General features: G+C 48.4%; 1 protein-coding gene across 2 annotated transcripts in view; it reads right to left on the reverse strand.

The window, feature by feature from the left end:
- The window catches only part of LOC117403008 (echinoderm microtubule-associated protein-like 4), a 110,131-nt gene that overhangs the window by 27,183 nt on the left and 66,316 nt on the right, over positions 1 to 16,632 (reverse strand). The window contains exons 3-7 of one of the 2 annotated variants that reach the window (XM_059024736.1): positions 16,349 to 16,484; positions 11,996 to 12,212; positions 8,344 to 8,510; positions 3,666 to 3,691; positions 3,297 to 3,329 (exon numbers count right to left, since the gene is read on the reverse strand). In XM_059024736.1, the coding sequence (XP_058880719.1) occupies positions 3,297 to 3,329; positions 3,666 to 3,691; positions 8,344 to 8,510; positions 11,996 to 12,212; positions 16,349 to 16,484 (579 nt within the window). The remainder of the gene's footprint in view (positions 1 to 3,296; positions 3,330 to 3,665; positions 3,692 to 8,343; positions 8,511 to 11,995; positions 12,213 to 16,348; positions 16,485 to 16,632) is intronic. The other variant, XM_059024735.1, reaches the window with a different exon arrangement.

Raw genomic sequence — 16,632 nt, forward strand, 5'->3', positions numbered from 1 at the left:
CTCTCTCTCTCTCTCTGTCACTGACCAGGAGTGATCAATGCAGGTGGATACAGTGTGGTTCTATCTCTCTCTCTCTCTCTGTCACTGACCAGGAGTGATCAATGCAGGTGGATACAGTGTGGTTCTCTCTCTCTCTGTCACTGACCAGGAGTGATCAATGCAGGTGGATACAGTGTGGTTCTCTCTCTCTCTCTCTCTCTGTCACTGACCAGGAGTGATCAATGCAGGTGGATACAGTGTGGTTCTATCTCTCTCTCTCTCTCTGTCACTGACCAGGAGTGATCAATGCAGGTGGATACAGTGTGGTTCTCTCTCTCTCTGTCACTGACCAGGAGTGATCAATGCAGGTGGATACAATGTGGTTCTATCTCTCTCTGTCACTGACCAGGAGTGATCAATGCAGGTGGATACAGTGTGGTTCTATCTCTCTCTGTCACTGACCAGGAGTGATCAATGCAGGTGGATACAATGTGGTTCTATCTCTCTCTCTCTCTCTGTCACTGACCAGGAGTGATCAATGCAGGTGGATACAGTGTGGTTCTCTCTCTCTCTGTCACTGACCAGGAGTGATCAATGCAGGTGGATACAATGTGGTTCTATCTCTCTCTCTCTCTCTGTCACTGACCAGGAGTGATCAATGCAGGTGGATACAATGTGGTTCTATCTCTCTCTCTCTCTCTGTCACTGACCAGGAGTGATCAATGCAGGTGGATACAGTGTGGTTCTCTCTCTCTCTGTCACTGACCAGGAGTGATCAATGCAGGTGGATACAATGTGGTTCTATCTCTCTCTCTCTGTCACTGACCAGGAGTGATCAATGCAGGTGGATACAATGTGGTTCTATCTCTCTCTCTCTCTCTGTCACTGACCAGGAGTGATCAATGCAGGTGGATACAGTGTGGTTCTCTCTCTCTCTGTCACTGACCAGGAGTGATCAATGCTGGGGATGCAGCAAGTATAGGAGGCTGTGTGGTCCAGTGGTTAAAGAAAAGGGCTTGTAACCAGGAGGTCCCCGGTTCAAATCCCACCTCAGCCACTGACACATTGTGTGACCCTGAGCAAGTCACTTAACCCCCTTTTGCTCCGTCTTTCGGGTGAGACGTAATTGTAAGTGACTCTGCAGCTGATGCATAGTTCACACATCCTAGTCTAGTCGCCTTGGATAAAGGTGTCTGCTAAATAAACAAATAATAATAATAATAATAATAATAATAATAATAATGTAGGGTTCTCTGAAACTGAATCAGGCTCGCATGGGGCAGTGCTGCCTTCACTAATACTGGACGACTCCTTGCTTGAAAGGGAACCCCACTGAACATAGGAACCACTGATTCAGGATTAATGAGGGTGATAGTCACTTCAGTACCCTTACTTGCATAACAAACATAGAGGTCAAACATTATTTACTGAGCTAATGAATAAACAGCTGGCTCAGGCTGTGCAGTGCATACGCGGAGTGCGTTAGTTCCCGGCATTCCACTGAAACCGAAAGCCACACAGCACCGTACAAGGAAGAGATTGAGCAATAAACAAGCTAGTGAAGGAAAAACAACAGAAAGTGTGCAAGCAGTCAACCAGAAGAGCTTTCAGCCTTCAGAACTGTGTTTGACAAGTACAGCATCCAAACCGAGCAGCAGAAAAAAAACAAAACAGAAAAAGCCTACTGTTCCTATTCCAAGGATTACTGGTATTAAAAAGTAAAGGATTAATTTACAGTTGAGTATACAGTAATTGTGTGTGTTGTTTGAAGACTTTGACAATGAATAAACAGAAAATGAGTGTTGAAACGAACGCAGCCTGAATATCCCCACCACAGCATTTGTTTGTTAGACACTGTGGAGTGAAGGAGAGGCGACACACTGCACATCTGGAAACCAGAGAGGCGACACACTGCACATCTGGAAACCAGAGAGGCGACACACTGCACATCTGGAAACCAGAGAGGCGACACACTGCACATCTGGAAACCAGAGAGGCGACACACTGCACATCTGGAAACCAGAGAGCCGACACACTGCACATCTGGAAACCAGAGAGCCGACACACTGCACATCTGGAAACCAGAGAGGCGACACACTGCACATCTGGAAACCAGAGAGGCGACACACTGCACATCTGGAAACCAGAGAGGCGACACACTGCACATCTGGAAACCAATCCCGAATCAGAGTGAACCATGCAACTCATTGCAGTCCAGTGCAGGGTACGAAACCCAGCCGTCAATCAATCAGATCAGACGAGGACCTGCGATTCTACTGGCTGAGCTGTTTATACTGGCTCTCTGAGCTGGAGTGATGACATCATTGCCATGGCTCTCATCCCCTCCCAGCCTGTGATTCTCCTGGCTGAGCTGTTTATACTGGCTCTCTGAGTCGGAGGGGAGGGACGTGTTTAATCAGATTCAGGAGTGATGACTGAGGACATTCCTCTGGATCCTGCGATCGAGATCAGAACGAATCCCTCGCATTACTCGGCAATGCGGTGTGAACTTCAGCTCTACTTGGCTAGGGTGCCAGGCTTAGTGTCAGAGAAAGAAAGGAGTATGTGTGTGTGTGCGGATATGTACTGTATGTGTGTGCATCTATGTACTGTGTGTGTGTGTCTTTGTGTGCGTTTGGATATGTACTGTGTGTGTGTGTGTGTGTGTACTGTGTGTGGCTATGTACTGTGTGTGTGTGTCTTTGTGTGTGTTTCGATATGTACTGTATGTGTGTGTGTGTGTGTCTATGTACTGTATGTGTGTGTGTCTATGTACTGTGTGTATGTCTTTGTGTGCGTTTGGATATGTACTGTATGTGTGTGTGTGTGTGTGTGTGTGTATGTACTGTGTGTGTGTCTTTGTGTGCGTTTGGATATGTACTGTATGTGTGTGTGTGTGTGTCTATGTACTGTCTGTATGTCTATGTACTGTGTGTGTGTTTGTGTGTGTTGAGATTGGGAGGCCGTTTTGTACCCTGCGGCACCCCCTACTGACAGAAAGAGGAAGCCTGGAGAGAGAGTGGTGTGCGGGTGCAAAGAGGAAATCGGATGGACGGCTGGAGGGACAGGCAGACAGACAGGCAGGCAGGCAGGCAGGCACGCAGGCACGCAGGCAGGCACGCAGGCAGGCAGACAGGCAGGCAGACAGACAGGCAGACAGGCAGGCAGCCAGGCAGGCAGACAGACAGACAGGCAGGCAGGCAGACAGACAGGCAGGCAGGCAGACAGGCAGACAGGCAGGCAGACAGGCAGACAGGCAGACAGGCATGCAGGCAGGAACGCAGGCACGGTCCCCGCAGCGGAGAGACCAGGCTTACCTTGGCTGTTTTTCTCTCGAGTTGACATTTTTGCTGGTTATGAGACAGAAATAAATTCACTCAAAAAAACAAAAACAATAATAAATAAAATACATACATACATACATACATACACATTAACAAAAAATGAATAAAGAAATAAAGGAATAAAGAAATACAGAAATTCACCAAATAAATCTACACTTTAGCAAACCCTAGAAACATTATTTCAGCATTTTGTTTTTTAATCTTCAAGCACGTTTCCACTTTTCATCCTCGTAAACTTAATGATATCAAAATAAACAAACAGCTGGAATCCAATCAAAAACACTAACCAACAAAATGGGTGAACTGTGAACTCAGCAACAGAAGTGAAATAAAGGTATTTACCTTGGCTGATAACTGGATCCTTGTGTCTGTAAGATATAAATGAACAGATTAGCTCAGTTCCGCCTCAGTGATTACAGGATGAGAAGACACAGCAGTGAAAGAGTTTTCAGGTAATGTTTTAGAGCACAAGCAGCAACTCATTAAACTGATGTCTGTGATTCAAGCTATTTGATTGGAATGATGCCATGACTGATGACTGCTTGCTTTTCCAGCTGGCGTGGTGCAGGGGAATGGGAATGGGAAGGGTTCGAGATCTTTATCATCCCTAACCCGTGTGTCATGAAGGGGTTAAATCCACATAGAGCGGGAGGTGAAGAGATCCAATAGGAGGTTATAGTTCAGGACCACTTACTCCACAACTCCATCCTTGCTCCGCCTGCTCACTTTCAATCTGCACTGAACTCTGGTGCTCAAAGAAGACAACTCTATATTGCACAGTCTGACAGCTAGTATGTGCTCATGATGTTAAACTGTGTATCGCACAGTCTGATAGCTGGTACGTGCTCATGATGTTAAACTGTGTATCGCACAGTCTGATAGCTGGTACGTACTCATGATGTTAAACTGTGTATCGCACAGTCTGATAGCTGGTACGTACTCATGATGTTAAACTGTGTATCGCACAGTCTGATAGCTGGTACGTGCTCATGATGTTAAACTGTGTATCGCACAGTCTGATAGCTGGTACGTGCTCATGATGTTAAACTGTGTATCGCACAGTCTGATAGCTGGTACGTGCTCATGATGTTAAACTGTGTATCGCACAGTCTGATAGCTGGTACGTACTCATGATGTTAAACTGTGTATCGCACAGTCTGATAGCTGGTACGTGCTCATGAGGTTAAACTGTGTATCGCACAGTCTGATAGCTGGTATGTACTCATGAGGTTATAAAAGTAACAGTAAAATAAATATACCGACGCCCTAAATAAAACAAAAAAACATGAATTCAGGCCTGATGAAATAGGCAATACCAAAGCGCTGCCTCCTGTTTATTAAAGCTGTTTACAAAGGGGCAGGTTATAGTTTACAATAATACATCAACCTGGCTGTTGCGCAGAAAGCCTAGAAGACTGGACTGACTTTCACTCGTGTGAAGCTGAAAATGGCAAGTTCTTTAATGCATGAGTGTATTGTTGATATTTTGAATGTATTATTGACTTACTGGTGAATGCCAGTGTACTTCATAACCCTTTGATGGGATAGAAATGAAACTCCTATTGCATTGCAGTTTCACCTATTCCAAGCTTGATCAGCCACAGTGTGTAGGTAACAAGCTCAGGGTGCCCTATTAAACTCACAGTAAAACCAGGAGCGGATCACACCGCTAGGCAATGGGAGTCTTATTTCCATCCCTGCTTTGTAGACAGTTCCTGAGGAATGGGAGACCTCTGCTCAGGAGATACTCAGTGTGCCAGTCCTCCAGAGGTGTCAGTCACAAGTTTTTTTTTTTTTTTCCCAAGCTCTAATTTCATCAGACACAGAAAATGTACAGAATGTAATTTCTCTGCAAACAGGAATATCAGCGTAGCCTGAGGCGTTTTGTCTGTCAGCAGCTGAAGTGGTTCAGCAACATGAAAAGAAAATGAACACACCTCACACAGCCAGGCATCTGCAGAGCGGTAAACACGATCAGACATTTAACCATTTCAACCCTCCTCCCCCCTGCTGAACCACCGGCACCCCTCCTCCTCCCCCCCGCTGAACCACCGGCACCCCTCCTCCCCCCCGCTGAACCACCGGCACCCCTCCTCCTCCCCCCCGCTGAACCACCGGCACCCCTCCTCCCCCCCGCTGAACCACCGGCACCCCTCCTCCTCCTCCCCGCTGAACCACCGGCACCCCTCCTCCTCCCCCCGCTGAACCACCGGCACCCCTCCTCCTCCCCCCCGCTGAACCACCAGCACCCCTCCTCCTCCTCCCCGCTGAACCACCGGCACCCCTCCTCCCCCCCGCTGAACCACCGGCACCCCTCCTCCCCCCCGCTGAACCACCGGCACCCCTCCTCCCCCCCGCTGAACCACCGGCACCCCTCCTCCCACCCGCTGAACCACCGGCACCCCTCCTCCTCCCCGCTGAACCACCGGCACCCCTCCTCCTCCCCCGCTGAACCACCGGCACCCCTCCTCCCCCCCGCTGAACCACCGGCACCCCTCCTACCCCCTGCTGAACCACCGGCACCCCTCCTCCTCCTCCCCGCTGAACCACCGGCACCCCTCCTCCCCCCCGCTGAACCACCGGCACCCCTCCTCCCCCCCGCTGAACCACCGGCACCCCTCCCCCCCGCTGAACCACCGGCACCCCTCCTCCCCCCCGCTGAACCACCGGCACCCCTCCTCCTCCCCGCTGAACCACCGGCACCCCTCCTCCCCCCCGCTGAACCACTGGCACCCCTCCTCCCCCCCGCTGAACCACCGGCACCCCTCCTCCCCCCCGCTGAACCACCAGCACCCCTCCCCCCCCCCCGCTGAACCAACGGCACCCCTCCTCCCCCCCGCTGAACCACCAGCACCCCTCCTCCTCCTCCCCGCTGAACCACCGGCACCCCTCCTCCCCCCCGCTGAACCACCGGCACCCCTCCTCCTCCCCCCCGCTGAACCACCGGCACCCCTCCTCCCCCCCGCTGAACCACCGGCACCCCTCCTCCTCCCCGCTGAACCACCAGCACCCCTCCTCCCCCCTGATGAACCACCGGCACCCCTCCTCCTCCCCGCTGAACCACCGGCACCCCTCCTCCTCCCCCGCTGAACCACCGGCACCCCTCCTCCCCCCCGCTGAACCACCGGCACCCCTCCTCCTCCCCCGCTGAACCACCGGCACCCCTCCTCCCCCCCGCTGAACCACCGGCACCCCTCCTCCCCCCCGCTGAACCACCGGCACCCCTCCTCCCCCCCGCTGAACCACCGGCACCCCTCCTCCCCCACGCTGAACCACCGGCACCCCTCCTCCTCCCCCGCTGAACCACCGGCACCCCTCCTCCTCCTCCCCCGCTGAACCACCGGCACCGCTCCTCCCCGCTGAACCACCGGCACCCCTCCTCCCCGCTGAACCACCAGCACCCCTCCTCCTCCCCCACGCTGAACCACCGGCACCCCTCCTCCCCTACGCTGAACCACCGGCACCCCTCCTCCTCCCCCGCTAAACCACCGGCACCCCTCCTCCTCCCCCCCTAAACCACCGGCACCCCTCCTCCTCCCCCCGCTGAACCACCAGCACCCCTCCTCCCCCACGCTGAACCACCGGCACCCCTCCTCCCCTCCGCTGAACCACCAGCACCCCTCCTCCCCCACGCTGAACCACCGGCACCCCTCCTCCTCCCCCGCTGAACCACCAGCACCCCTCCTCCTCCCTGATGAACCACCAGCACCCCTCCTCCTCCCCGCTGAACCACCGGCACCCCTCCTCCCCCCTGCTGAACCACCGGCACCCCTCCTCCCCCCCACTGTGAGAATGTGAGAATGCAATACTGAATACTGTGTGAGAATGCAATATTGAACACTGTATGAGAATGCAATATTGAACACTGTATGGGAATGCAATATTGAACACTGTATGAGAATGCAATATTGAACACTGTATGAGAATGCAATATTGAACACTGTATGAGAATGCAATATTGAACACTGAATGAGAATGCAATATTGAACACTGTATGGGAATGCAATATTGAACACTGTATGAGAATGCAATATTGAACACTATGAGAATGCAATATTGAACACTGTATGGGAATGCAATATTGAACACTGTGTGAGAATGCAATATTGAACACTGTATGGGAATGCAATATTGAACACTGTGTGAGAATGCAATATTGAACACTGTATGGGAATGCAATATTGAACACTGTATGGGAATGCAATATTGAACACTGTATGGGAATGCAATATTGAACACTGTATGGGAATGCAATATTGAACACTGTATGGGAATGCAATATTGAACACTGTATGGGAATGCAATATTGAACACTGTATGGGAATGCAATACTGAAATGATTTCCTGATGACTGAACCAAACCGTCCCTTAATGGAAATGCTTTCCTACTCTGGGAAGTGGAGTGGACACATTGCCTGCTCTATTTTCAAGATGCACACAAAGTTGCTGCACAGTAACATTCTTACCTCTATTGTTACTTCTGCTCAGATTGTTATTTGCCATGTTTATTTACATTTCCAGCAAAAACATTGCCTTTAAAAAGGCTTACAGTGAGGAAGTGAGGTGGGGAAGCATATCAGTGTTGCACAGGATTCAGGATACAAATGCCTTAATAGTCATCAGTGAACAGCGCAACACTAATGTGCGTCCCCAAATCCACTTCTTTATAATCTGCCTAAAGAATGATTTGCTGCAATAGACAGCAAGCATGGCAAAACAAGATCTAATGAGAACAACTGAAGATTCTACATAACACACATATAGGACATTAAACTGGTAAGAAATGAAATATAAAAACTAATATAAAAGTATGCTGTTAATGGGAGAGGGGTGCGTGTGTGTGTGTGTGTATGTATATGTATGGTGCGTGTGTGTGTGTGTGTGTGTGTGTGTGTGTGTGTGTGTGTGTGTGTGTGTGTGTCTATGTGTTTGTTCCAGTAAGCCAGAGGGAACGCACTGCACTCAGCTCTGACAGACAGATCACAGTCAGTAAGAATGGAAAGGTAGGGCAGAGTCTTACTTCTCTACATTCTTGACCACTTTGGAGAGGAGCTTGGAGGTGGAGGCTGCCTTGATCAGCTTGGTGGTGGAGGCTGCCTTGACCAGCTTGCTGCGGCTGTCGTCCGAGCTCTCCCAGGGGCTGCTCTGCGATCGCTCCATCCCCGAGCCTCGCTTCACACTGTGACCCCCGCTCACACCAAAACAAAGAAACAGGGGGAGAGAAAGAGAGAGAACAGGAGCGGACTCGTCATTATCACTGCTTAGAGCCACTCCTCTTGTTTCATTATGAGAGAGACAGACAGAGGGAGAGAGTGAGAGAGAGAGAGACCCCCCAGTTAGCTTCTTGCCTCTGGAGGAGAGCTGGGCTCCCGTCACAGCAGGGGATCTGTGGTCTGGGGTTTGCACTAAAACATATCTTGGCTGCACTCTGCCGGTGTACACAGGACATAGTCACTCTCTCTCATACATAACACACACACAGGAACATACCCAATACTCACTCATACAGCTCATTGATCAGCTCACCAGCAAACACTATTTAGTCAGATATACCGTACAAAACTTCAATTCATTTGTATTTTCTAAAAGTTTTAGAAATCCCCCACCCGCACTCACTAACTCACTCACACGCTCACTAACAAGAACACATGCAGCTGGATTCTAAAGATCATGCTCCCCAGACTCCCCTCAGTCAGAGCCCTGTCTGCAGTGATGGGAGCCCCTCGCTGCCCCTGAAGAGAAAACCGCGAGAGACAAGCGTCCACAGCCTCAACGGGCTGCTTTCTGCTTGAAGAAAAAAACCAGCAAACATCAACACACGCGAGTAAGTATTGCCACAGGAGGGCAGCTCCCATGCACCACCGGAGAGGAGAAAGCACACAGCCCAGCGGCGGGTTAGTAAACCGGGCACGCTGCCATCTCAGGCACCCAGCAGAACAGCAGGACAAAGCATCAGGAAACAGGGGCAATAAATAAGTAACAAAAACACCCTCATGCAGGCACCTCTCAAACAAGGCACTGAGTAAAGTGTGTTAAAGGAAGAGAATTCAAAGGGGCTCAGATTGCCTGCGGTTGGATCAGTTCTGTTCTGTGACCGCTTGAGTGTGACCCTTCAGCTGCAGGACAGGCCCTAGCAGCCCCTTTAGTCCTCACTCACAGCCAGTCTAGGCTCTCTCTACTACAGCCTCTCCTTCCAATTCTCACTCAGGATTGCCACTCTACGGCCACTGTGCATCTCTATTTCAGTTGCCCCTCTGCCTGTCAGTGTGACCTGACTGCCTGCCTGCCTGCCTGTCTGTCTGTCAGTGTGACCTCTTTGCCTGTCTGCCTGCCTGCCTTCCTGTCAGTGTGACCTGCCTGCCTGCCTTCCTGTCAGTGTGACCTGCCTGCCTGCCTTCCTGTCAGTGTGACCTGCCTGCCTGCCTTCCTGTCAGTGTGACCTGCCTGCCTGCCTTCCTGTCTGTGTTTCCATGGTTTTTGTAACCAGGTTGGATTTCCCCATTCACAAGTTAATTCAAGAGGGATGGCTGGACTGCCCAGGGGGGGGCGTGTGTGTGTGGGCAGGTATTACTATCAATGTGCGGACAAAATTTGAGAACATTTCCCCACAAAGATAGTAACTCCTGAAAAAACGACATTGTGGGGACATCCCCACTTTGTAAAACACCTTTTTAAGAACTAAACGTGCCTTAAAAAAAAAAAAAAAGTGACAAAATATTTAGTTTGTTGTCGACTTTCACCCTGTGTGGAGTTTTGTTTGACTGGAGTCAGAAATAGTAAATAAAAATATAATGAGAGTCAATGAGAAGTCCCCACAAATATAGAATTGCAAACGTGTGTGTGTGTCTGTGTTGTCTGTGTCAGTATGTGTTTGTGTGTGTGTGTCTGTGCCAGTGTGTGTGTCTGTCAGTGTGTGTGTGTGTCTGTATCTGTGTCTGTCTGTGTCAGTGTGTGTGTGTCTGTGTCAGTGTATGTGTCTGTGTCAGTGTGTGTGTGTCAGAGTGTGTGTGTGTGTCTGTATCTGTGTGTGTGTGTCAGTGTGTGTCTGAGTCAGTGTGTGTGTGTGTGTGTCTGTGTCAGTGTGTGTATGTCTGTGTCCACACTTGCTGTGTTCTGGAAACCAGCTAACATGACCCATCTGGGAGTACTGGATCAGGGCATAGTCTTCATGATAGAGCCCATCCCATCAGACAAGGAGCACACTGCATCTGCTACAGTGCTGGTCATATTCAATACAGCATAGGCCTGCTCCATCGTTCACTGTTTTAATGGCAATAATATTGAGCTACCTTACAGTACAGTATTATACCCTCATTTGGGAAACTAATGCTGGGCAATATAACTAGAATAGGCAGAAGGACAGTCCAGAAACAGTAATAGTAAAGTACTGTGCCTGTACACCTGCAGCTTCTCATGTGTTACTGTAACCTCACAAGTTGTAACCTGTAACTGTTCGATGCTCAGATCTCTACAGACTGTGTTCTCTGCACATGTCCGGTGGGTGTGACAGCTGACCTCGTGTGAAATGATCCAGACCCAGGCAATGACAAAGCCACCCGAGAGGTAATTCCCATGGAGACACTGCCAGGGCTCGGGGTTGCAATGCTACAGAACGCTGGTAGATGAGGGGGGGTGCTTATGGAGCTGTGAATCACTGGAGAGTCATGGCAATGTTTCACTGCAGCCATCAGGAGCACATGGCTGGCTGCTGATTATGAGGTCACCCGTGATGTTTGCCATTTAGAATGCTGGCCTGCCGAGGCGATGATGTAATGCCTGCTGTGGAATGCTGAGGCGAGGTGATGTCATAATCCGAGCTGGAATGCAGAGATGACGTCAGGAGCTATGGGCTTTGGTGATGTTAGCGTGTGATTGAAAGTGGAGAGGTCTCATGAGTCAGGCTACAGCAAAGCAAAGACCAAAGAAACCAGGTCCAGCAGACGGTTCAGCACTGTGACAGACTGATGAGAAATAATAAATAATCACAGTTTCAGGGAAGTTAGTGAATGAATGCAATGCTGATGTGCTGGTAATAGAAGTGATGCAATATTCTAATAATGAGCTGGGACTGTGGTGATGTGTCTGACACATGACTACACGATGCATCTATCCACATGGGACCCAAAGTGGTGTAGGTGGATCAGGGCAGTGTTTCAAACTACATCGATGTTCTGAGACCAGGGTTCTGTTAAAATAATGCAGAGCACAATACAATTATTACTGTTTCAAAACAGAGTCCTATTTCAAAGTACTACAATAATGTATTTATCTTTACGATTCTGCATGTTGTTTTTGTAATCCAATGCAACATTTTGCAGAATCTAATTGAAAAAGAAAAATGGTGTCTAGTTATAAAGATGTCTGTGAATTATATCAAGCTGTCGCACAAAACAAAAAAATGCAACTTGCGAGCATTGTGCACAGCATGTGGAGCATGCAAGTGAGTGCTTGTGGGTTATCATTTCTGTTAGACTATAGTGCTGACTGATGGAACCATGGCGCGGGAACGCGAGCAGTAAAGGGGAGAGCTGGGTTCTGCAGTACCCAGTGTGCTGGACTATTTTATAGGAATGGGAGCCTCTGAGCAGAGATGGTGTGGATGCAGTGACAGTAGCATTACAAGCCCTCGCCCGTCCCAGTTTGCCCCTGATGGTATGAGAGAGGAGGAAGAACCTTTTGGCTGGAGCTGAGCTCTTGTTTTCTTGGGTGTGCCTTTGTGTTTGGGGGGGGTGTGGGGAGGAGGGGTGGCTGGAGGGTGATGCTGTCTGGTTTGGTGGGGCTGGCTGGCCCGATGGGCTGACAGGAGCTTTATCGTTAGCCTGTGGCTCCTCTTTAGACTCTTTAATCTCTCCCATGTGCGCCGGCTTCTCCTTCTTTTTCTCTGTGCCACTGCAAAAACAACAAGGGCATGAGTTGGGAGAAAAGAGGGATTAAAAAAGAACAACAAAACAAACTAAGACATGTGGAAAAATTACTAGTGGAATGTATTTAGAATTTGGCAAAACTTTAAAAGATATGGTGGAACAAGTACTTCTACCAACAGCTGGTTTGTTCAAGTGCTGTGCCTGGCTGTGCACAGTACGTATCACAGTATGGTGTATCACAGTATGTATCACAGTATGCTGTATCACAGTACGTATCACAGTATGTATCACAGTATGCTGTATCACAGTATGCTGTATCACAGTACGTATCACAGTATGTATCACAGTATGCTGTATCACAGTATGCTGTATCACAGTATGCTGTATCACAGTATGTATCACAGTATGGTGTATCACAGTACGTATCACAGTATCACAGTATATAGCCTGCACGGTAGTTCAAAATAAAACTTCACAAACACAAAGACAACGTGGAATGTAGGGGAGGGCTGGATTGGCATGCCGTGGCGTTTAGGATCACACTTTCAGCTATAGGAATCCCAGGGGGTTCTCTTTCTACAGCCTGGATAAAGAACTGCTTTTGGGATTTCCAGACAGACCTCTGAGCTGGGACGGCACCAGGATTTATTAATGTAGGCTGTGATCAAAATTAAACTGGATGGCATTCCAGGCTCAATAAATGAATTGAAACTTGGCTCCATGGTTAATGGTTTAATCTGTAGAAGGCAAGGAGCTGTGATTCTAAAACTCTGTTCAGACTCAGAGGCACTGGCTGACCCTTGGGGCACACCAAACCTCAGCCTCTCTCCAGCTCCAAAAACTGGGACCGAACCCCAGCCTCTCTCCCGCTCGACAAACTGGGACCGAACCCCAGCCTCTCTCGACAAACAGGGACCGAACCCCAGCCTCTCTTGACAAACAGGGACCGAACCCCAGCCTCTCTCCAGCTCCAAAAACTGGGACCGAACCCCAGCCTCTCTCGACAAACAGGGACCGAACCCCAGCCTCTCTTGACAAACAGGGACCGAACCCCAGCCTCTCTTGACAAACAGGGACCGAACCCCAGCCTCTCTCCAGCTCCAAAAACTGGGACCGAACCCCAGCCTCTCTCGACAAACTGGGACCGAACCCCAGCCTCTCTCGGCAAACAGGGACCGAACCCCAGCCTCTCTCCCGCTCAACAAACTGGGAGTGAACTACAGCCTCTCTCCAGTTCGACAAACTGGGTGCAAGCTGACACTAGCCTCAAATCAGATGGGCATCTGTCTTCAGATCTTGAAGCGAGCTTTCCTCCACCTACCCCTAAGCAAGGACCGTGTCATTGGTATTCTGGACTAAGCTTCCGTTTGCACTAGGGATGTAATAGATTAAACAGTTAACCGACAAATAAATTCATACCGTTTTTACATAACAGTTAACATATAATACAAATTGATAAAATGTGTCTGGTATTTTGTGTCTTAAAAGTAAATATCTAACAAAACATGCGCTCTTTACGCACGCCTCTGAACTCTGCAACTCCTCCGCCTGGAACCTTTTTTTTATTTGGCAACGCATGACGTCGGGTTAGGCATGATTAGTCGACTGAAACCTCATCAAACTAGTCTCAAGCTGTCGATTCCAGGTGTTCATTCGCGGAGCACAACAGCTGGCGACAAAATAGAAAAGGGAGGACTGTAAAGATGGAGCGGTCAAAACAAAGTCTGTGCTTCATTTTGACTGAGTGCTGTAGCTGTACCTGAACCAGCTGAGCCAGCAGCTAAAAGACCATGTGGAAAAGACAAGAACAGTGCCATGTTAGTGCTTTTAGGTGAAGAGTATGTTCTAAAACCGGACGATAATACAGTTGAAAATGAAGTGGAAAGTTACTTCAGGGAGCCTTGCCCTGCGTTGTACTGCAATCCATTGGAGTGTTGGAAGGCCAATGTGCACCACTTTCCTACACTGGGTAAAGTGCATTCCAGGGTCCTCCGTGCCTGCAGAACGTCTTTCCCACCGACTGTAAACCGGTTGCGTACAAGACTGACACCGGAACACGTCGTCATGTTCATTTCTCAGAGTAAATACTACTTGTAGTCGCGGTTCTTACTTTTTTCTATAGATCTAGCTAATTGCACCTCAGCGGAACTTTGAAAAAGTACTTGTTTAATCACAATTGGACTGTATTTTGTTTTCTGAGGGGACGTTTGGGATTTTTAGCGAAATACCGAAAACTCTCTTGGATTTTCTTGTATAAATAGTTGCTGCAGACATTTCATGTTCACGTTATGTTTCATGTTGGATGACGTTTTCGTCACGTTGGATGAGTACAGTGGTTTCAATTTCGATTTTTTTTTAAACAAAGATGTTTTAGTTCAGTAGTGGTGGGTACAGTTTGTTAAAGCTGCAGTTTATCTGTGGTCATTTCAAACAACAGGAAAAAAGCTCGTCTTTTTCGTACTTGCTATTAAAATGGATTCATAGCATTAATTCGTCTTGAAAAATCTTGAGTCTTGAAAAATGAATTGTTGATTGCTACGCTAAGTTTATGGGATGGTAACGTCTATTTTTTAAAATGTATTTTTATTTTTTTATTTTATGTGAAACCAGTGCCCCCTGTAGTGGATCGAGAGTAACTATGAAGGGCATACTAGACACTTAGAAAGGTGTACCGGCACACACTGGCAATGTGATACAATCGTGATGCAATTAAAGAGGATTTGTGCTCGAAGCTGCCTCTCTTTATGTTTGGTAAAGAAATAAGCAGAGCCTGTATATATACATTGTGTAGAGCTGAGGAAAGGTCACACGGGCGTTTCTTTTTGATTGTCAGTTGCAGAGTGTGTGAAGCTGGTTCTTCAAAAGAAGAGAAGAGAAGAGCATGTTGAATTCTTGAAATATCCTGACAGACTAAAGCCCAGTCACATTGTTATCACTGCCCTCACCCTGGGTGTGAGGAGGCTGGCAGTACAATTCAAGCTGCTGCGGGGTTGAATGAATAACGGTGGCACGAGGTTGAAAGTGAAAAGTCAATAATGACACAATGGTTATCTTTTGTTCTGTTCCTCTATCCTCTCAATACACGTCACATTTGCATGAGGAGTTATTTATTTTGCAATTAAATGAGCAGTTGTTATAAAATGGATACATTTGCAGATGAAACTCTAGAGCAGTCACAGTAACATAACAATAATGTTAGCCAGCAGAACATGCGTGCTGGTATGAGCAGTCGAGTGGTTGATTCCACTGAAGCGATTCAGTAGGACTGAGGGTGCAGAGGTACAGTCCGTAGGGACAGGACACCCTCACTGTACCTGCTCCAGTCCCATCTTTTAAACCAGATGTTCACACCAGGCAGTTGCTTTTCAAAGCGAAAAATAAGAGACAACTGGTTGTTAATTAATTCAAGTCAGACAACGCCAGCCGATTCCTCCACTCTGTTCTTCAGAAAGGAAAACAAACAATGTAACGGAAGTCAGATTCTCGTTAATTTCCTAAACGTTTAAAACTTTAGAATTCAGCCTGTTTAAAAGATAAAATATTTCGATTTTCAACCAATAGAACAGCCCATCCCAAGCAGCCCTCCATTAGACAGCTGTTACTGTTTAATGCTGCACTGCAACAGAAATGTGGATGAGACTACACGGGCCCACAGTCATGTGTATGTGGAAAAGACTCAATAACTCAAATAAATAACCTCACGCTGCACACACCCTACTGGATAAACACTACAGCAGATCTCAGTAAAAGTGCTGCAAACTCTGCACAGGAGGCAGAGCTCAGTAAAAGTGCTGCAAACTCTGCACAGGAGGCAGATCTCAGTAAAAGTGCTGCAAACTCTGCACAGGAGGCAGAGCTCAGTGCATCTGCCCCCGGTCTCCTGTTATGAGACAGGCTACTGTATTCACCCTTAGAAAAGTCCACCACGGTGTTTTTGCATGGCATTCTTGAACTTTTACCATGCTTCACCTACGGCGATACCATGCGTTGACCATAGTTTACCCTGGTTTGCCATCTTTTTTAATATGCTTTGCCACACCTCTCTGTGCGTATTTTACAATGCTTAGCTATGCTTTACCATGCTTTCACTGTGTTTTATTCCACTTTGCTGTGCTTTTCTAAGAGCAGTGTCTAACGTGCTTGCTTTGTAACAGCCTGTACCTTTTAGCAGCGGAGGCGAGCGTTTCTTTCCTGGCGATGGACACGGAGGGGCTGTGGCTGGGCTTGCGGCTGGAGCTGCTGCTGCTGCCATTGGCTATACAGGACATGGAGTAGGCTTCTCTGAGAGCTGGCTGACCTACACAGTGAGGAAGAGAAGAGGAGGGGGATTAACTGGAGTGTGCCTCCCCACAGCCACCCATCATACACACTTTCAATGGACAAAAGAGAAAGGATGAACAGAACCAGGAGATCATTGATTTAAAATGCATTAGGCAGACAGAGAG

The sequence above is a fragment of the Acipenser ruthenus genome, chromosome 5, assembly GCF_902713425.1.
Source record: "Acipenser ruthenus chromosome 5, fAciRut3.2 maternal haplotype, whole genome shotgun sequence".
Taxonomy (NCBI): Eukaryota; Metazoa; Chordata; class Actinopteri; order Acipenseriformes; family Acipenseridae; genus Acipenser; species Acipenser ruthenus.